This window comes from Melopsittacus undulatus, chromosome 1 (assembly GCF_012275295.1).
Source record: "Melopsittacus undulatus isolate bMelUnd1 chromosome 1, bMelUnd1.mat.Z, whole genome shotgun sequence".
In the NCBI taxonomy this organism is placed as follows: domain Eukaryota; kingdom Metazoa; phylum Chordata; class Aves; order Psittaciformes; family Psittaculidae; genus Melopsittacus; species Melopsittacus undulatus.
The window spans coordinates 49,309,533-49,332,095 of record NC_047527.1 but is presented as its reverse complement, the minus strand read 5'-3'; the positions used below and the strand labels follow the sequence as shown (position 1 = coordinate 49,332,095).

General features: G+C 38.0%; 1 protein-coding gene across 1 annotated transcript in view; it reads left to right on the top strand.

Moving 5' to 3' along the window:
- YES1 (YES proto-oncogene 1, Src family tyrosine kinase) overlaps window positions 1-22,563 on the top strand; it is a 50,369-nt gene that overhangs the window by 22,231 nt on the left and 5,575 nt on the right. Inside the window, exons 2-8 of the mRNA XM_034061608.1 lie at window positions 10,352-10,624; window positions 15,514-15,613; window positions 16,750-16,848; window positions 20,058-20,161; window positions 20,536-20,685; window positions 20,901-21,056; window positions 21,370-21,549. Of these exons, the coding sequence (XP_033917499.1) occupies window positions 10,360-10,624; window positions 15,514-15,613; window positions 16,750-16,848; window positions 20,058-20,161; window positions 20,536-20,685; window positions 20,901-21,056; window positions 21,370-21,549 (1,054 nt within the window). The 5' untranslated portion in view covers window positions 10,352-10,359. The remainder of the gene's footprint in view (window positions 1-10,351; window positions 10,625-15,513; window positions 15,614-16,749; window positions 16,849-20,057; window positions 20,162-20,535; window positions 20,686-20,900; window positions 21,057-21,369; window positions 21,550-22,563) is intronic.

The following is a 22,563-nucleotide window of genomic DNA, read 5'->3' as shown; positions in this document are numbered from 1 at the left end:
AGGAAGAAGGATATGGACTGTGCTTTCAGGATGTAGGAATTTCTGTTCTAGGGACAGTGCTGCCAAAATAAATACTAGAGGCCCAAACTGGCCCATATGAACATCATGACGTTGAAAAAGGTAAAGCTTCTGTACCTAGGTCACAGCAATCCCAGCTATCAATACAGACTGGAGGAGGAACAAATTGAAATCAGCCCTGCAGAGGAGGACCTGGGGTGTGGGTACTGGTGGATGGAAAATCAGACATGACCCAGAAGTGTACGCTTCCAGCCCGGAAAGCCAGCTGCATCCTGGGAGCGTAAAAAGAAATGTGGCCACCAGGTTCAGGGAGTGCAGCCCCTCTGCTCAGGAGATGCCACCTGGAGTACTGCAAAAGCTCTAGTGTCCACAGTATAAGAAAGGCATGGACATGTTAGAGCAGGTGCAGAAGAGGGCTGCAAAAATTAATAGAGGGATAGAACACCCCTCATATGAAGAAAGGCTGAGAGAACTGGGGTTGCTAGAGCCTAGAGAAGAGAAGGCATGAGGGAGACTTACTGTGGCCTTTGAATATATAAAGGGAGTTTGTAAGAGAGATGTAGAGAGACCTTTTATCAGGGCCTGTAGTAATAGGACAAGCGTAATAGTTCTAAACTGAAAGAAGAATAGATTTACATTAGGTATGAGGAAGAAATGTTTTATGATGAGAGTGGTGAGGCCCCAGAACAGGTAGGCCAGAGAAGTTGTGGATACCATGTCATTGGAAGTGTTCAGAGTCAAGTTGGACAGGACTTTGAGCAACCTGATTGGTAAAAGATGTCCCTGCCCGTGCCCATGGTCTACTTATACAGGGAATAGGAACAGGGTGGTGTTAGGGCTCCAAGGCAAGGGTGTAACAAGACTGCTGGCTGGATATTTGCATTAAATTCAGATGGGACACAAGGCATGTACTTTTAGTGGTTACTGTGTTTAAAATTTGGGACTTGGCCAGTGTGGGTGAACTTTTCATACAGGTCACTTTGAATGAATTTGAGCATGTGCATACATTCAAAACCATGAAAAGAAAAATTAATTTAATGCAGCCTTATGGCCTCTATTGTACAAGAAGCCTGACAAGCTAATTAAGGTAATTTCTCCTGGTCTTCTTGTCTATGAATATTATATCTCTCAGTATGGAAAGCAGTGCAATAGCAGTAATGATAGCTACTAGGATAATAATTCTTGTTTAGTCAAAACATCATCCAGCTCTTCCCTTTTAATAAGGGTGTTATTTAGCAGGTGTCATCTTACTTGTTTTTTTGTTTAATTTTGAATTTAGTTCCAATTTAATTGTTCTTTTCCCTTGTTTTTTATGTAAAAAGGAAAACACAAGCTATTGAATCATGAAGAACAGTGTACGTGTGTGGTTGTAATTGTTTATACGTACTTTCACTTTTTATTTTAGTAAAAAAGCTGATATTTTCCAGCTGGCTTCTTGAAATTCCTATTGTTCAGCAAAGAGCTAATTGCTGAAGGAGATCTGAGTATGTGGCCTTTGAATAAATGAGTGGCAGTATTTTGTCAGTAATTGGATTTAAGTACTTTAATTACTGATTTTTCTTTACATGCTAATAATGTCAATTATATTCGGATAAAAAAAGCATTGAGAATAAAAGGGAATTTGCTTTCAACTTAATGTGACATTTGGCAAACAGTAGCTGAGAAAATTCATCTCAACAAAGCAGGTATGTGCAAATGTTAAGTATCAGCGTGTCAAACACCAAATAAATTACTTCTAAGTTCCATGAGATTCCCTAGCAGTATTCCTGTGCTATAATGTGGGTGGATGCAAGTCATTTATTAGAGGTTTTTTTTTTGATTAATTGTCCCAATTCCTGTGATTATTCCTTTCCTTTGTATTTCTAAGTTGATTAAATGAATTTGCAACTGGATTCTTGCTGATACTGAATTCTTCTGCCATCTTAAAATGTAATTGCTGCTTCAGCTCTGTGCCCAGCTGAGAAGATGAAAAATACTATAGTTTCATATTAATTTCAGTATCTCTGAATTTTGGAGAGTTTGCAGATGTTGTCGTCCATTTTTCATATATATTTTCATGGACGAACTTTGAAAGAAATTGCTTCCTAAATTATCATAGAATTTTTGAGAACAAAAATTGCAGCAAGTTCTTCTTTTACCATATAAGTTTTCCTTCACTTTTTCTGTAATGCAGATGTCCCTTGGGAAGGCAGTTTGCATGCTTCCTGCTGCTGTGAGACCCAGAAAACAGAACATAAGAGTTGCTTTTTGAATAACTTGTGGAGGTATCTTTTCTTGGAAATAATATACTAAAATAGAACGGTTGAAAGCTGAATGTATGAAAATGTTCTGTGGTACCAAGCATACATTTTGTTGTTTCCCTAGTAGGACTTAATGGAAACAAAATCTTTCTATTTATAAATTGGTTCCTAAATCCTGTCATAATGGGATAGATAGCTTTGACAGGGTATGACATGCATTTTACTGTAATCTGAAATAATCTTGAATGTATAAGACTTCTTGAATATATGAACCTTTTAGTTTTCAATATAATTATCATTTATAAAATACTAAAAATGGCTATTACACTGAAACAAAACCCCAGAATTGTCCTTTTCTGCTTACATTTATTTATTGACTCTGTACTTAAATGTTCAGGACAATGGAGCAGCAGTAATGCTGTCTAGACAATATATTGGTTGTTTGTCTGTGATATCATCTGTTGTCAGAGAAAATGTCTTTGTGTGGTAAAGGCTTGAAATTGTATGGCTAGACATTGTAACTCTAACATTAAAAATGGTCTCATGTGTATGTATTATATATTATAAGCACATAAAATTGCTTTTGCAAGTCTGATATTTTAGTTAATCCCTCCCTTGTGACCTTGATTGCTGGAATAAAGAAAATTAATCCATCAGGTTGTGTATCCCCATGTCAGTGTTGTATATCTTGCATCATCAGCCTTAGGTTCATCAGCAGGGTTTTTCTTGGATGTACAAAAGCACAAATTATTTTTCACTCGTTGTGGATGCGAACAGTGTGCCAACTTCACTGAAAATCCAGAACAGATCCCAAACCCAAACTTTCTTAAAATAGAAGTTCTATTTAGCCATTGATAGGGTTTATTAAAAAAAAAAAAAAAGTGTAACTGTTTAAATTTTGCGTATTTTCTCTGTTCTGCTCTGGAAGTTCGAAGCAGCTCCCTCTGGCTGTCAGTCAGGTACTTCCAGCAGGCTCTGTGCCTACTGCAGTTGGGTTTGGGGTGTCGGGTTTTGGTGGGGAACAAAACGTTCTGCGTTGTTTGTTGGGGTTTTTTTTCTACCCAGCATCACCTTTTTTTTGTGTTTTCTGTTGCCTTGCACAGTTTCAAGCTGAGGTGGAGATTGCTGGTGTTGAGCAACTGGGAGACAAAGAGGTTGATTATGGGAATGTGCTTTTTCAGATGCTTGAACAGCTTGGAAGAGGAAACCTTACTAAAAGTCAGGCCTCTATAATTAACATTGGAACATCTCAGTCCAGGTCTTGGCTGTGATGCTCACCTCCTGTGGGTTTTCAGAAGCCTTGTCTAGAACAGAAAGTCAGGATGTTTAAATCTGTATCATTATTGAAATAACTATTTTTATTTTCTTGGATATGATTATTCTGACTTAAACCAGGCAGTATAAAAGAATTCAAGTAAAGACATATACTAGAATGCAGATCCTGTGTAGATGTAGTTGAGTCCTTAGTTTCCGTTTGGCTGTGGACTTTGAGCTACAGATTGGTGGAAGCTGGAGATGTCTGTGCTCATCCTGCCCCTCTCATCTTCTGTGGCATTTCCTGCTGGTTGCTTATTCAACACAAAGACAACCTTACTCATTGTCAGAGTTTATGCCAATGGTGACGGAAGAGCTCCTGTTTATAGGAAAATGCCACTCTGAAAGACAGGATACTGAACTAGAACATCTTTGATTAGAAGAGTCTTCAAAATTACTGTAGGCTTGCTGTAGTAGGAGTCTGTCTCTCTTTACCACTTGCCACTAACCACTTTTACTTAAATGCAATTCCTGCTAATCTTATTTTTCAGGTAGTGTTTTGAGGTCTGATGTTCCTTCAGAGCACAGTTGTACTGATTTTGTCAGCCACATAGCTAGCTCCTCCAGTTGAAAGATCAGTCTCAATATCTAATTTAATGCCAATTTAAAATTCTGTTTCCTGTAAAAAACTTTAACAGAAATATGTAATCTTTCCAACAGCTTTTAACTCTGAAATGCAAAATGTCCATCTAGGAAAGTAATTTTATACTAATTTTTCTCTCTTTGTACAGAGTTCTCTGGGTTTGCTAGGTGTAGCTTGATTAGCAAACATTCTGGGGTTTGTGATGCTTCTATGAAATCAAAAGCATTACCACAGCAGCCACAGAATTTTTCCTTGTATATGTTTCTATAGACATGATAAAAAGTATGGTTTGGCCTATAGAAACATTAGGATCAAAAATCTCAGATTGCATTAGTCGGTGATGGAGATATTTTTCTGGGTTGAAGTGAAGATGTGTGGTAAACATTGAAATTCTAGTGACCTAAATCTTTGCTTCAGTGTCTTTCCTTTTTTTTAATGCTTCTTCCTTCAGTTTTTGCTCTTTACTAGATCATTAATTACAAGGTCATGTCAGTTGCACTTTAAATGCACAATGATACAGACTCTCTAAGGTCTCATTACACTAATGTTATTGCTAAGTATAAAACTGAATACAGTAGAACATCATTCTTTGAAATGCCATAGGTTGTTCATGGTAAAATAAGCAAACTATAATTTGACAGCTCTTAAACGTGAAATTGTATCACATGATAAAAACTGCATCATTTTTTAAAGTTGCATATGCTTTGCAAAGAACACAAGGCAATTCTTTAGTTTATTTTCTTTTAAAAACATGCCGGATTGCTTTGTAGATAAAAAAGCTCATCCATATTTTTATACCAAAGCAGTGACCTGTTAAAGATGGACTGAATTAGCTGGATATTACGGTATTGGCCAAAGGGGTTGTTAGCCTCTTTTCTGGTTATCTTAATTTCTTTCAGTCTGTGTCACTTTTAATAAATGAGTTTTCAATACCACAGCCTGAAACCAGCTGTTTGGCAGATGCTCTGCATTGTTTGCCTCATGTTTGAAAAGCCAGTATATAGGTTGCATGTCTCCAGTGACATACGGAGTCAGCTCGCACTTGTTTGAGCAAGTAGTCAGCTGTCGGCTAATGGATCCATTAGCTAACTTTCCACAGAATATCCTGTCTTCATCATTACATGAAATTTTAATAACTTTCTATCATGGCTTTAGTTGAAAGTTTTTGAAGACATTTGTTTCACACTTGAGAAGTGAGGATACTTCTTGACAGAAAAAAAAGAAATATTTACTTTTGCTAATGCTGAGAAGTGAAGGTAAAGTAGTGGAAATCTTAAATTTTTTTTTGTCTTTTTATTAGCAATTTTGACTCAAATTCTTTTTCGTGTTACGTAGCATGGAGGGATGGTTTTTTGTTGTTGTTTTAAGGCAGGAGAATATTTGCAGTCTTGCTTTATTCATCTAGAAAGAGTCTTGACTTGTTTGTTCATTTAACTTGACTCATCATACTGAAAGATGACTTGTGTGCTCTTTTTGGCCATGTGTACAATTTCAGTAGTCAAAAGGAATGGAAAAAAGAAATGTTGCAACCCATCCTTCCGCTTCATGATTTTTCTTTTGCCCTTCCTCTTGCATTTAGTTCTTGTACAGTTTTAGTACCTGGTTTAGTTTAGAGGTTGAAAAAAACTGCCTAGTGTGTCTTTCTCTTTATGGCATGTCAGAGTCAGAATGGCTATGTGCGGTTGTCATTTCTGGCATTACATCATGACCAAGTCTCCAGAAGCATCTGTGCACGTGTTATAACAGAAGTGCAAGATCAGAAGAGTACCTCCAGTTGGCTCCAAGTGGAAAGTCCTAATTTTTCTTGTGTTGTTTTTGGTGGTTTGCTTGTTGCATTTTTGGTGGGGTTTGTGTGTTTGTTTGTGTGGGCGTTTCATTTTGTTTTCCTAGTGAAGGGGGTTTATTATCAAATTCATTGCAGCAAGTGAAACAAATGTGAGGCTCTCCCAGCTTTTGGTCTTCAGGGTTTCAGTGGCTAACATCTAGCCCTCAAAATCTTGATGCTGGTGAATAGAGTAAGGGGAGGAAACGAATATGGTATTTAGAGGCATTTGCAGACTGCTTTGCTCTGAGGCAGCTGGCTGATACAGATTGTCAGTTTATCTGTTAAAATCACCTCTTTCAAAGAAAGCTCTAGCATCTTTCTTCACGCCAGTGGGAGATCTTTCTTTGTGTCCAAAGGAGAACCAATGAGTAGATAACTTCTGTAACTATCAACTGGAAAGAGCAAACACACACTGGATGAAAAAGTGGTTCCTTTGTGACACCCGGCTATCAGACTTGGGTGGATGAGTCTGCAGACACCCTGAGTTGTTGGTATCCTGGGATATGATGGCTCTTGAGGAAAAACTTAATTTTCATGGGCTGGTAGGTCATCCTTCTGAAAGGAAAGCAGAAAAGAAAAACACAGACTTTACTGGCCACACTTTTCAACTGTTGTTGAACAAAGCTTTTCACGTGATCTAGCATGGCTATAAAAAGGAGCTGGAAAGATAAGAGGGCAGCATTGACTTTCTTGGAGATCTCTTGTTTGGCAGAAGGTTTATTAAGGATCCTCTGGCATTGTCTCAAGTGTTTGTAGAGTATTGAATGACAATGAACTTTTGCCCTTTGTATGACTTTTCCAAAAAGCCCAAGTCAAATTAGATGTCTCATTTGAAGACTGTTTCCTGGAGTACTGTCATTCTTTCATTGATTTTTGTGGGCAACCTGCTAACCTTCAGGTATCCTTCCAGTAGTCTTTCAGCTACTGTTTCTTCTTGAAAATATTCTAACATATGATTGTTTTCATCTAGAAAGCAGAACAAAATATCTGTGCTTTTTAGTCCATGGCTTTCTGAACGTGGATTCCTGATAGACCACAAGCAGGCTGACTCCTAATCCCTTCACCAAACACATGGACATGCTGATGGGAATCAATAGAAGAGTATTTGTTTCAAAGAAAGAACAAGGTGCTGAAGTTAAGTAGTTTTATTCAGACACCAGTCTGGTCTAAAATAATGATTTAACTAATGGGAAATCAGTGGCTTGGGAATAACCTACCTTGGGCCAGTATGTCTTTGAATAGATGGACTTCTACAGAGCAGAGAGGAACTTGTCATGTGTATCTGTTTCTAGAAAGAGTTCCATGCTTCAGAAGGAGTGCCATGAATTTAAATGACAGAAATGTATTCCTTTATATTTTGTTGCTGGTCAAACAAAGGGTGATAAAAATAGTTACAAAGTTATTTCAGTTACATACATTTTTTCATAACAAATGCAGTACCAGAATAATCAAATCCAACATTCCATACCAGCTGCTTAGGGATTACTTTTTTTCCTTATCCAGTAATGTATTATAAGACTAAACAGTAATAAGTCTTTGTTTTTTTCCCCCCATAGGGTAGGCAATCATTTTTCCCTTCCCTACTACTCAGTCTTGGTTTATGTCATCTTCCCTCATTCTTCTAATTTCTCTTTATAAATGCATACGCAGTATTTTGTAGTAATTTCCACCTACTTTTTTGCCTTTTAAAAGAGAAGGAGTTTGCTTCCTTAATTTTGTTTTGTGGGTATGTGGCTATAAAAGTAGAGCTTTTAAATTTTTCTCTGTGGATTTCTGAATGTCTTTCTCTTTGAAGTGCTGGTTAAATCTGTTGTTAATCTCATTAACCCCTGAAAGAAGATTACCTTAACAGTGAAGTGGCTGGGGAGAGAAGAAGCAAGGGAAAGGCTATTTCCCTAGCATGAATTCAGCTCTTCAATAAGGGCTTTTCTTTGCAGCACTCAAGTGTACCAATGGTAACTTTTTGCTGCTAACCACAGCTTGTGTGAGTGAGCACATAACTGTCAGTAGCAGTTGTAACTGCAGTGCAGAGGAGCTTTGACATCAGACATTTGGCCAAATAAGCAATACCATGGGCAGAATCCAGCAGTTTTACTGGAGTTGGGAAATGGTTTCATTCATTCATTCATTCATGTATTTATTTTTAACCTTGAAGTCTTATCAGCCTGTTACAGGTTAACCAAATGCCAGAAATAGGGGAGGAAAAATATTTCCGATGCACATTTAATCATACAAATGTCCATGCATTTCCCTTTTAATCTACTTTATTAATATAAATAGTGTGCTGAACTCCCAACTCATGCATGATGCTAAAGTTTCAACCAGAGGCAAGGAACAGGTTCTGTTATCAAAGACATTTCTGCAAAGGTGATTGGACTTTTACTCAATGTTAGCAGAAAACTTGGCAGTTTTAAAGAGTCAGAGAAATGGGTCTCAGAGTAGAGCAAGCATTCAGCATAGGCAGACACATTGCAAAACAAAAGAAGTGGCTCAAATTACAGAATCTATTTGTAGTGGTAGAGAGATTAAAAGGATGTGACTGGGCATTCGATGAACTTGTATTGTGAATTGATAACTGGCTTTTCTACTGTAGAGTGCCTTTTGTAAGATATTTAGATGCATTACATTCTTCATGCATGCAGTTGAGTCTTGTTCCATTAATGTTTTTGCACAATTAATAAATGGGCAATAGTAGCATCAGAAGTGGGGGGGAAAAAAGAAGAAAAAAAGTGTTATTTTTGTGATGATCATTATTCTGTGTAAAACTCTCAGGTGAAATTTGTAAAAATGCCATTATTTGACTTTGTTCCTGCTTGTTTCAACACCAGTAATTGCTTTATATTGCAGCATTAGGGGCTGACTTGGCAGGGTGAATGTTCTTAATCTTTATGAGCAGTAAATTTCGTATGGTGTTCCACCAGCTGTGGGCCGCCTTCTTTCCAGTAACTCTGATTCACAGTTCTTGAGGAAATTAGAGTATCTTTTCTGTTGTAATGGTTGGTTATACAGAGGGTATTAATTTCTCTCAGTGTGACTATATTAAGATAGTATTTGTTTAGAAAGATTTACTTTGTTCCTTATTTTTGTGCCTAATAGTTAACAAGGTAGGAGGGAATTGAAAAGGAAAAAGTTAAACACACAGTGGGGAACACTGTTTCCCTTATTGTTATTTAGACTGTGTGAAACTGTTGTAGTTACCAGAACACTTGTTTTATTGCTTTCAGACTGGTTTTTGTGGTGGTGGTGGTTTATTGGTTTTATTGTGGTTTTCTTGGCGGGGTCATTAGATAATGTGGAGCAGCTGATTTCCTGGTTTTGTGGAGGTTTCTCCTTTCAAAGTTAAAGTAGATTTTTAACCTTTTCCCCCTGCAAGAATGGAATAATTTCATGCCAGACTAGCACTGCATCTAATAGAGACTCCTGCTTACTTCCTGATTTGTTTCCCAGCTGGGATATGCCAGAGAATGCCTGCCATCAGTTGTCACCACCTGATGAATGGCAGGGGTTAGAGACCCAGTAATTCTAATTGTTGGTGACATGTCTCTTCTCTGATCAGTTGCATCAGCAGGGAATAGGTGTCCCCCTAGTAAACAGCTCTGGCGCAGTGGGAGCTGGTGGCAGTCTTGGTTTGTCAGCTATAAATTGTCACCTGTCCTCGTGCAGTTCAGTTTCTAAACCACTGTGGATGTTATAATTACTCTTCTAAATTATTTTTCTAATTCCAGTTAGACTGGAGCATGACCCTCTCTTGTGGCCATGAATATCCTGGGTTTGGGTTTGAGCTTCGTTTGGGGGGGCTGGCAGTACATGGAAACTTCTCTCTACATCTTCACATGTCTTAGTTGTATTACCACCAGCTGGTCAGGACCTGAGGGTACAGGTGCTTAAAAAAGAAAGCAGGAATGCCCTCCTTCTTTACTTTTAATTGCTTTGGCTAATTGGCTATGGATTTGTCACATCTGTTTCCCTTTCTAGCCTGCTATGGAAGTTTTCAATGTCTTTTCCTCACCTCATCTGTTGCCCAGTTCCCTCTTTCTCCCCCCTTCCCCCTCTTTTCTCTTTTACCACTTGCAGTCCACCAAAGAACTGGGATGAAGAATAATCCAAATGTGCTGCTAGTATGTGAAGCTGTAAGGGAAAATAATTAGGTCTTCTCTATTCTGGGAATGGCTTAGATTTTATTCCAGATCACTTTCATTGGAGTTTATAGTCTGCATGTGTTAGCAATTGCTGTGGGTTGTTTGGTGCTTTTTTAAACAGTAATAAATCAGCATTTTTGTAACTTTTTTGGAATCCTCTGTGTTGATTACCAAAAGACACCACATGGAGATGAATTCTTTTTTGGTTTTTTTTTTCCTCTCCTTCTCACAGAAGCAACCATGGGGTGCATCAAAAGCAAAGAAGATAAAGGTCCAGCCATGAAATACAGAACTGATAATACTCCAGAACCTGTTATTTCCCACGTCAGCCATTACGGATCAGACTCTAGTCAAGCAACACAGTCACCGTCAATAAAGGGATCAGCAGTTAATTTTAATAGTCATTCCATGACTCCTTTTGGAGGGCCCTCAGGAATGACACCCTTTGGAGGGGCATCATCTTCATTTTCAGCTGTGCCAAGTCCATATCCTAGTACTTTAACAGGTGAGTGTTACATAAAATGATGTTATTATAATTTATTATTAAAGCTTGACAGTCATATAAAAATAATATGATCCCTTGCCGCACAGAAATAAATTGAAAATTTAAAATAAATTACCTTTTTGGGATTTCTGATTTTCAGTATCTTTATTACTCAAATAATAATTCAGCCATATTCGGTAGCGACTGGCTTTTGGTTTGGAGGGGGATTATGATTACAGAGAAATTTAAGACTGATCAAAAGTAACAATGGGAATAGTTGATCAAATTGTGTTAAAAGCTCTAGGTTGTTGAAGGGATGCACATGGGATAATGGCCGTTAACTTTTGGACAGAGGTGCAAAGTGGAAAACACTTCAAATTCAGGAAATTGGGGGATTTTAACCGATTTTCAGACTTACTTGATTAGCTGTAAATTACCTATATTAATGCAGCATTGAATCTGTTCATTTATAAAGGTAAACAGAGTATGCAGTATATTCTGTGTGGTTTACTGCATGAACAATACGTGTGAAACAAATAGTAGAATTCTCATTGTTGGTGGCCATATTAAATCCAAAGTTGAAAATGTAAAAACAGAATTTACAAGGCGCAAAGACCTTAGCTGAGATTAAAATACTGTATCTTTAGAGAGTTTTTAAGCAACATGCACATTTGATGTTATAAACCTACCTTTATAGCAGAGTCTTAAAACTTCATTACAAAAATACTGATTTTGTGCAAATGGCTAATTTCAGTAGTTTTGCTAGATATTTTTGAGAGGAAGCTTTAACTTTTTCTTTGAGAGAGAAGAATAATTTATTCTAGAAGATTTGCACAGACACTTCACAAAACCCAGCAAATAATTCCTTATTAGTCTATTTCTAGTTTTCACACAAACCTTTAATGGTAGCACAATTACAGTGCTTACAGGTTTGCCTGATTACAGTGGCATTTAAAATCTTTTAAACACAAGAAATCTGAGATCCATTAAAACCTACTATGACCTTGACAATAAGTAATTCAGGAAACTAAATATAAGTTGTCAGGTAATGATCACCTCATATTCTCATTTTGGGAATCCAGTAAAAATCAAATAATTAAAATGAGCATCTATCCTGTCTCAGAATTTTGACTCTGCTGTGAACACCTGTTTTGGATGAACATACACAGAAATGAAATAAGGGCAGCATTTCTTTTTATTCATTATCTCCACTGAGGCTTCACCTCCCCCAAGAATCTCTGTGTATGTGTTCTCACTAGATCTGGTTCTTTGTTCACGTGGGAGTCTCCAGCAGTGTGTGCAGGCACTCCTGGGCATCAATAGACATCAGGGAAGTAGCCCCCCACCAGGTGCCACAAACCTGTGCTGCAGAGACCAGAAGGGATGTTCTCTTGCCTGTTCCTATTCCTGCTGGTAGTTAAGCATGTTACATCTTGGACCAGAGTCAACAGGAGAGATTTTGCATGGAAAAAGATAGTCTAATATCTCATCAGTGTGAATTCAGTTATCAGTAGACCTCATTTTGTAATCAGGTAAAATGATACTGCATATGTAATTATGCCTTCTCAGTTTGTAAAACCAGCCTGTCCACAAACACACACACTTGAAAAATAGATAAATAAGAAATACACCAGCAATTGCATGTTGCATTCAGTACCAATTTTGAGATCAATCAAAATTGGGTGGGCTTTTGAATAAGTAAATTTCATCTGGCTGTAAGCTTTTTCTATTTGTGACAAATGAAACACTGGATTGCATTCTGCAGCCCTTTGATTTGCAAGAGAGGAGAATAGATGGGCTCGTTGAACAGGACATAAGTGTCAATAGTACTTAGTCCTTCAGTGATGTCTGACAGAAAGATGATATGGTTGTCATCGTGGTCTGTAGTGAGGCTGAAAAGAGTTGAGCTGTCTTTTATTCCTCTAGAGCAGAAAAGGAAAATAAATCTGAGTTAGTCAACACTGCCCCTGTATTACACATTCTCAATCATCAGATACTTTGAATTCATAGAATATTATTGAAAATCAAACAAAACTGGACCACTGTTCTTGCCTTCTTTGAAGGTATGTAAACATTAACGCTCTGTAATCCTCATGCTGAACAAAAAAGCGAAGTCATCTCTCCAGAATTACTTCTAGATAAGAGGATGGAAATACTGACCTAATGAAAGGATAACCTTTAAGGGAAAATGTTATGACCTCAAATAGCTTGAACAGCTAAATTAAATCACCTTTTAATGATTCACAAAGAAAACAGCTGCAAGAGACTTCAAAATCATTTGAACAGTATCTATTTGTTTAAAACTCTCTGTGCTAATGCTGTTCTCTGTAAGTACTTTATTATTATTTGCTATGAAATAAGTAACACTTGTGTGTGAGCATAAGAGATTTTATGATAGCCGAAGTGTTGAAATCAAAACTTCCCAAGGATTGTAAGGTAGCTTTTCCAATTATTTCTTTAAAAACAATTAAGAGTGCACAAATATTGATAATTACTGATAATTCTCCTACTGCATGGTTTACATTAGAATCCATTACTTTTGGCTAGTGCTACACGCTCTAGAAGAATTACTCTCTCTCTCTTGTTCCCACGTTAGTATCTTTCTAGATGTTGTACAGTTTGTTTCCAAGTTCGTGAGGTCTCCCAGTTTCTTTATATACAGTTAAAACCTTTTGTGCTATTGTGACATAAGAGTATTTATTTTCTTCATCTGCTGAAGAACTCTGTGAAGATGATTTATTTCCACAACACTTGGTTTCTGTTTGTGTGAATGGAGTATATATCCCCACAATTTTCTTACTCTATGTAGCAGCTTGTGTAATCAAAATAACGCAGTGATGTAGTAATGCAGGCAAAAATTGATAGAACTGTATTGGTTTTTTTTAACTTGGATTAGAAACTATTAGCTTCTAGGGAATATTCCAATTAATGTTCAGTTCGTAAATCACACTTCAAACCCCCCCTTAATTACTCTGACCACCTGTGGGGATTTTTTGTTCTGTTTTTTCCTAGAGGAACTATAAATTCATTTCTGGCTGATACCTACTGAGAGACTGTAATCAGAAGACAACTCTAAATCAAATTAACATATTTAAATTATTAGAAGCTCTTATGTCAGAAAGTGTACATTGCAAAAGAATATTAGATGTAGACAATACCCATTTCATTATGTATTCTTTTCTGATCACTGTCATGTTAATTATAAGATCTAAAATTAGACGCAGTCTGAAATTAGATGCAGCATATTTCTGTTGCTGGTCTTCCGTGTATATTCTGGTACATACATGCACATGTTAGAGATGTAATATTATACATTTAAAAATAAGTTATTGCTTAGATTATCATTACACTTCCTAAATGTCCATTAGGCTGTGAAATAGCATTTCTAGAGCTTAAAAAGTCTTTCTGGATTGCCTGTCTGCAGTTTTCTATTTTAACTTTCTCCTAGTTATGGTACATAGTTCTTTATTTTTACTTGTATCTTCTACACCTCATATAGCCTGTTTTCCTTTCCCTCTTTCTCTTTTAGCCTTTTCATAGATTAGTCCTTTTTAACTACAGTATAAGTTTTCCTATCATAAGTACAGGAGCTTCCCTACTATCCATCACACATTTGTGGGACACTGCTGTGGTTTAACCCCAGCTGACAACTAAGCCCCACACAGCCGCGTGCTCATTCACCTCACAGTGGGATGGCAGAGAGAATCAGAAGGGTGAAAGTGAGAAAACTCATGGGTTGAGATAAAGGCAGTTTAACAGGCAGAGCAAAAGCCATGCGTGCAAGCAAAACACAATAAGGAGTTCATTCACCGCTTCCCATGGTCAGGCAGGTGTTCAGCCATCTCCAGGACAGCAGGGCTTCATCATGTGTAATGGTTACTGGGAAGACAAGCAGCATCAGTCCCAGCATCCTCCCTTCCTTCTACCCCCAGCTCTGTATGCCGATCATGCCACCATATGGTCCGGAACATCCCTGTGGTCAGTTGGGATCACCTGCCCTGGCTGTGTCCCCCCTTCAACTTGTGCACCCCCAGCCTGCTCATTGTTTTGATGGTGTGAGGAGCAGAAAAAGCCTTGACTCTAAGCACCATTCAGCAATAACAAAAACATCTCTGTATTATCAAGACTGTTTCCAGCACAAATCCAAAACATAGTTCCAGCTACTATGAAGAAAATTAACTTTATCCCAGCCAAATCCAGCACAGACATGCTCAACAACATGCCCTGTACCAGAAGTGGGATGGGGAAGCAAATCCCTTGGAGTTGGTGGGGTGGAACTGCTTGTCCTGTAACATCATTTTGATCCTTGTTTTCTGCTGTTGGATCATCCTCAATAAGGGTCTGCTTTGCTGATGGGGAAACTTGATGGAATTAAATCATTAGTCCTAAAACAGAGAAATTTCTTTGTCCCCAACAGAATACTTTTATTTCTGGCTCAGTTCCTTGAGTGGATCTGATGTGTTTAACCTCAGAAAGTTAGGAATTAATCAGTTAGTTATAACTATGTTCATCAGGAAACTACTTCTGTAAAAATTAGTGGCTCATGTTTCACCCTTGTGGTGTTGTAGGATCTTCTAGAATTGCATTTCTTACCCAGAAGCTGACTTTTTTTACTGCTGATGTGCTGTGCAGGTTTCTGTATATAACTGCTCTAAATATTAATGTACTGCCAGTGATGTATTTAGTTGCCTTTTGTGGCTTGAAAGCATATTTTTAGGGTGTTTGTTTATAGGCTTTCTTCTGTTTTAAGGAATGAGCTGATTATTGATCCGGCTTTCAAAATGAGATGTAACCTAGAGTGTTTAGTTGCTTCCCAATCAAAATTGATGAGCTGTTTCACAGACAAGTCCTTAAATCAAGTGTTGCAACATTACTGCTATATCATACAGGTTTTTTTTCTTTTTCCTAAGGTGGTGTTACTGTATTTGTGGCCTTATATGACTATGAAGCCAGAACTACAGATGACCTTTCATTTAAGAAAGGTGAACGGTTCCAGATAATAAATAACACGTAAGTGTTCTCATTCACAGACTTCACTTGATGGTTGTTGGGTATAAGTAGATCCTCACCTCTTCTTGAAATCTGTATATCCTATTTCAGTGAAGAGCAGATAGATTATTTATTTTTTTCTTGGATGCACATGATGCTCTAACAAGCATGGGGTTAAAATATCAACACTGGTAAGACAATAACCTTCAGGCTGAAGTAAGGGTTTGGATGTAGGTGTAGAACTGTAGTGACTGAGGCAGCCCCAAGCCTCTCCTCCTCAGTGGGTTGGGTGGCATCCTTCCGCTTCCTGCTCCAGCAAGACACAGCTACCCACTTGAGGCAGCAGATACAGAGGCACATACTGTCCCATCACAGGCTCTGCACCTTGCAGATTCTCTCTGACAGTTTTTTGCACCTTCTGGGGAAGCAAGTACATTCACTGGAGGCGAGTGCACAGCCTGTAGGCAGGGACATCTCACCATGGAAGTGGGTCTAGCTGGCCTCTGCAGTAAATCCACGCTCAGACAGTTTATGAGTAGTTTGCTGTTCTAGTTCTGTTCCAGCAATGTTACAGTACTACAGCCTGGTTTCTAGAAGTCTCCTGAAAATGAAATAATTTGTTCACCCTGGGGATTTCTTTATACTCAGCTTTGGGCTGCAATAATAGTTCTAATTCATACATGCAGCAGTTTTGATTTGTCCAGGTCTCTTAATTTTATTAGCTGATCTCCTGCTTCCTTTATGGCTCATTGTCAGCATACAGGCAGAATGATGTGGGAGAGACAGATGAAGACTAGCAAACTGGGAAGTTTGTTTACACATGTCTGCCATAAGACATTTTGCTGTAGATTTATATTTTGCGTATATTGATAAATGCCTTTTATATTAGAAACAAAAAAATTGCCCAAACAAACAAAAAAGCAACAAAACCAAAATCTAAATCCTTAAAATTGAAAATTCCACTAAGAGGCACTCATGTTGTTTACAATGAAAAGAAAAATGTATTTAGGTGCAGCACAAACTTACTTTAGGTACATTCATAATTAAAATAACATGTTACCTAAATTTAACTTGCTTCTCATATGTGAGGATGTTATAGGTGCTAGGGAATGATGCATTATTTATATGTGGAAGAGATAACTGATATTTCATTGCAGAGAAGGAGACTGGTGGGAAGCAAGATCCATTGCTACGGGAAAAACAGGCTACATCCCAAGCAATTATGTAGCTCCTGCAGACTCCATTCAAGCAGAAGAGTAAGACATCACATCCTTTCAGTCTCTTCTTATCCATTCTACGCTTTGTGCCCTGTGGTGACACTATTCCCTTAATTCAGTATATGTAGCATGCAAAGGTAAGGTAGGGTAATACTACTAATTAAAGGATAGCAATGCTACTTGGATGATGTCAAAGGTGTAATTAGTAGTAAGTGTGAGATACACTCATGCAAATGTTTTATGCCTGTTGCTATATGTGGGCTAAAGGAAAAAGGACAGGAGAATACAATAATGAAGGTAAGAATTGGGGAACATACATTGTGATTCATATAATGCAAAAATAATGGGTTAAAGAGTTCACACACCACCAGCTCTAGGGTTTTATTCTTATTTTTGCTTATAGTCATAAAATGGTTAGGGTTGGAAAGGACCTTAAGATCATAATTATGCCCGTTACCCCTTGTCCTATCACTACAGTCCCTAATGAATAGTCCCTCTCCAGCATCCCTGTAGGCCCCCTTCAGATACTGGAAGGCTGCTATGAGGTCTCCACGCAGCCTTCTCTTCTCCAGGCTGAACAGCCCCAACTTTCTCAGCCTGGGAGGTGCTCCAGTCCCCTGATCATCCTCATGGCCTCCTCTGGACTTGTTCCAACAGTTCCATGTCCTTTTTATGTTGAGGGCACCAGAACTGCACACAATACTCCAAGTGAGGTCTCACAAGAGCAGAGGAGAGGGGCAGGATTACCTCCTTCAACCTGCTGGTCACGCTCCTTTTGATGCAGGCCAGGATACAGTTGCCTTTCTGGGCTACAAGCACGCACTGCCAAACCTAATTCAAGTTCAGCTATATTCTTGGTAGCACCTAATCTTATATTCTAAAAATACCCATTTGGGTGGACTGGTACTACTAATCTGTAATAACTTCATGTTGACAAAGTTGTTAGGCACTCTGTGGACTACTACAAATTGGGAAAATTGTCTTGCTTTTGGTACCACTACTTCCTGCATTTATTTACAAAGATCCCAGAGCACTTACAGAATTGCATGGAGTGTCTGTGGGAGTTGTGACTTGGGGTACAGTTTCAGGTTATACTTGTTCCAAGGGATTAATTGTATTTGTTGTACTAGAAATACAAAACTCTGCACCTCCTGCTTCAATATACAGGCATGATACTGCTAGTGAGCAGTTCCCTGACATGTGATCTGTGCAATTCTGTGTTTGCTACTGCACTTCTGGGAGGAGTGCCTCATTTCAAAGTTTTTTTCCTGAATCTCAAGCTGAGACTAGCATGTTGCTGCTGCTCTCACCTGGCTCTTTGCTATTAATAAGTGATGGTATCAAAGATGTACTGTTATTTTTATGCCCTTGAATTTCACCTGCTTTTAAACTTACTGACTTCAGATTTTTTTGAAGACAAGTTGAGGTTTCTTGGGTTTTTGTTTTATTTTAAATTATGTAATAAAAGCATATTGCCATTACAGCTGTGTGGTGGTAAAATGGCAATGATAGCCCTTTGCAAACTAAGAATGCAAAGTTTCTGCGAAGCAAGTATGGCTCCTAAAGACTGGCAAAGCATGACTACTGCATTTGGAATAGATTTCATTTGGTTTAGAGTTCATTTGTTAGCCCTAGGCCTTGACAGGGTTTGCAGGTTTTGTTTTGGGGTTCCAGTTACAAGAGCAAAAGCAATACACAGCCCCAAGTTGCTAGGATTTTCTTTAAGTGACTTTTTCTAATCCTGAAGGTATTTTATATCACAAACAGCTTGTGACGAGATCCATATTATCCATGTGCCTTTTGAATGATACCGTAATAGAAATGGTTAATACTCATAAAAAAAGCCAAGTAAACCCTACTATTATTTTACAGGTAATGAAATAAAATGGCACTTTACAATATAGTTTGTAAATTGTAGTAGTCTGGGGAGGATGTGAGGTAATTAAGCAGGGTTCAGGTTTGCATCAGTAAAATTATAGGTTACATCCAGACTTTTTCCAGTTCTAACTTTGCACATCTACATAAGCAGTCAAACAGCAAATACAATAAAGTTTCAAATTCCCAAGTGCTTACACAGGCCATTCTTTTCACAGACGTTCTCCTTACTTACATTTCCCCCCCACAAAATGTTTCTCCCACAAAACCATTGTTCTGTAGCAGTTTCCAGTGCTACTTTTCTTCTCCCAACACTCACGAAGGACAGATTTGCTTGATGCTATGACAGTGCGAAATGGAAATGCTTGAAATTTACACTTCTGAGGCATGCAATCAAAATAAAATGTAGTTAGAAGTAACTGTTATTCCAGAGTCAGGGGATTAACTGGGAGATGGACCTTAAAGTTATCACTAGCTCAAGACAGAGCTGTGTGCAGACTGCTTATCAGGGTGAGCACTCTGTGGACACATCAAAGAAGAAATTCTTTTTGTGAAAGAACTTAAGGCAAGAAAAAATGCAGGTTCTTTTTTGATATCAGAATGATGCAACAGAGGTGGAGTGTTACTCATAGAGAAGTAAATGGTGTACCTAGTTGTTTCTAAACAATCAGTAGAAAAAAGTCCTCCCTCTACTGAGGTAGAGAAGGATGGGACGCAACAGAAGTTGCATGGATGTAAGAAGCAACCTTTCTATCCTGAGGACAGCCAGGCAGTGGCAGAGGTTCCCCAGATTGGCTGAGCAGGATACATCCTTCAAGGTTTTCAGGACCAGAGTGAACAGTGTCCTGAGCAAAACAGATCTGATCTCATACCTGATCCTGCTTGCAGCAGGAGGCTGGACCAGAGACCTCCCAAGGGACTTATTTCAACTTGAAGGAACCTGTGATCCAATGATATTTATGCACACCCACTTTGTAGTAGATACTGTTTTCTAACACGTAGAAGGTGTTTTCAGCAGCTGCAGTGTTTTGAGTGTGCTACCGAATGTCAGCTTGACCTGTGAACTTCTTAATCAAGAGGGTGTTACTTTCAATGTTAAGTAGTCTTGAGGTCCATTGTTAAACCATCAGAAAATCTTAGTATTCATAGATAGAGGCCTCTTTACATGTATTTTGCGAACAATAGAAATGAAAGTTGTATAGTGATAGGTCATCTTAATCTTTTGAGTATTTGGCTGTCATTACCTTTGTTGATCTGTAACTGCTTTGGGATATTTGTAGTCCAGTCAATGCTTGAGATTTCTAAATCTTGTATTTATGTGATTACCAAAGCATAGGAAGCTTTTACTTACACATTTCCTTTAACATTTGTAGGTGGTATTTTGGTAAGATGGGCAGGAAGGATGCAGAAAGGCTACTTCTAAATCCTGGGAACCAGCGTGGTATTTTCTTAGTAAGAGAGAGTGAAACCACTAAAGGTAAGTGTATTTATGTATGTGTCTGCTCTCTTCGGTTTCCACTACCACCAAGGTGGACATAATGATGATTTTTATGTCTGTCACATTATACATATGCATGTGCACACATATGTGTATAATGACAGTTGGTTTTTTTTTTGTGGGTATTATTTTTATGGGGTTTAATTTATGTTAATGAAAGAAGTATTTGTAATAAGCTAGAATCAATGGGGCTTTGAGCAACCTGCTCCAGTGGAAGGTGTCCCTGCCTGTGTCAGGGGGGTTGGAACTGGATGATCTTTAAGATCCCTTCCAACCCAAACCATTCTGTGATTCTATATGTTAAATAGATCTTTACATTTTTGGTGAAGAGCCAAGTATGACTTGTTTTGTAGGTGCTTACTCCCTTTCTATACGTGACTGGGATGAGGTCAGAGGTGATAATGTGAAACACTACAAAATCAGAAAACTTGACAACGGTGGATACTATATCACAACCAGAGCACAATTTGAATCTCTGCAGAAGCTTGTGAAACACTACAGAGGTAAGCCTAAGTTCTAGTGTCCTAATGCTACCTTGTGCCTATTGAAAGGAAGAAAAACTGTGTACATAGCTTATTTTTAGAATTCATAACTATTATATTTCTCTTGATTTTGACAAACAGTAAATGGAGTAATTCTTTTTATCAGCATTAGGATGTTAGTTTTGTCACAATCTTATCCCTGTTTAACAATGAAGCTTCTTTTTTCTGTTTTCCAGAACATGCCGACGGGCTGTGTCATAAGCTAACTACTGTGTGTCCCACTGTGAAACCACAAACACAGGGACTAGCAAAAGATGCCTGGGAAATCCCTAGGGAGTCTTTGAGGCTGGAAGTTAAGCTGGGCCAAGGATGTTTTGGTGAAGTATGGATGGGTAAGAGCTTAATGACACATTTCAGTTGTTCATGCAAATGTCGTAGTATTTTAAATAAATCAGTATCAGGATCTGAGAAGATAATCTGATAAAGAATTGAGGAGGGGCAGACACTTATGATCAGAGATGTAGAGATAAAATTAATTTTCAATATAGTTCTAGTTTGTTCTGCTATAATTACAATTCTGTTATTATCATTAAATAATTATAATTACTCTGTTAGCTAAGAAAATAAAAGCAAAAAGCAAACATGTTTCAGTAGAAAATCTCTTCAGTATTACAGTGGAGACTAGAATCTGATTTGTTTCTCTAGGAACATGGAATGGAACCACAAAAGTAGCAATCAAGACTCTGAAACCTGGTACAATGATGCCAGAAGCTTTCCTGCAGGAGGCTCAGATCATGAAGAAATTACGACATGACAAGCTTGTTCCACTATATGCAGTTGTTTCTGAGGAACCAATCTATATTGTCACTGAATTCATGACAAAAGGTGTGTGACAGAATAGTTTGAAGATACTACATTTAAAATATTATTTAAGATGCCAGACACAAATTAAATGTTTAATTAATGTTAGGTTTAAGCTGACTGCAGTACAAGTGGTAATTTTGATTAAATTCAAATGAGCAACGCTTGACCTACTTGAAGCAGATCTGATTTAGATCATGGGTGGAGGCATGATTTTTTTGCACATCTGTGTCACCCTTTCTAATCTTCCAAGTACGAGATTGGGCTTTATTCTGTCCTCAATTTTAGTGTGCACTGTGACATTTAAATTGGATGGTATAGCTGGTAATATCGTGAGAATATGCCCGCCTGTAGATGGGTCATGCTCACCATGACAGAATCAGGAGGGTTTGGTTTTTTGTTGTTGTTCTGGGTTTTAATTTTCCTTTTCCAGCAGTGTAATAGTAAATTTTAAGAAGGTTGAGGTTTTTTCCCAGACTCCCTCCTTTATTTCCTTGGTTTTAGTCTTTCATCCTTCTTTCCTTGCTCTGTATTGTTTCCTTCTCCCCTCACTGCTGAAACAGATGCAGAGATTTAGACACTGTAGAAATAAACATATTTGTGTTAAGCAGCAGCAGATTTTCAAGTCAATTATTCCAGTTTTTAAAAAATGCGGACTTCTGTTCACCACACAGAGAAGTTCTGCTATCCTGGTAAGAAGTAGAAGCAATATTAAACTCCAAAGAGAATGGCTACTTCTGTTCAGTATTCTGCCAAAATTATCTGGGGGGGGTGTCCTGTTTTTGTGGGGATTTTTAGGTGTTGTATACTTTCAAAAAGGTAGAAAGGAATGCAGATTCCAAGAAGTTCCTTTTGTGGTGGTGGTATTCCTGAATAACACTAGACAGCCTGTCTGTCAGCTCTTAAAAGCTGCAATATAAAATCAGTTTTTATAGTCCAGAAATCGAGTTTGGCAGGACAATCAAAAAAAAAAAAAAGGGAATAATTAAAAGCTTTATAGATTTCTGTCTAAGAAAAAGTAAGGTTTGAAGCCAGAAC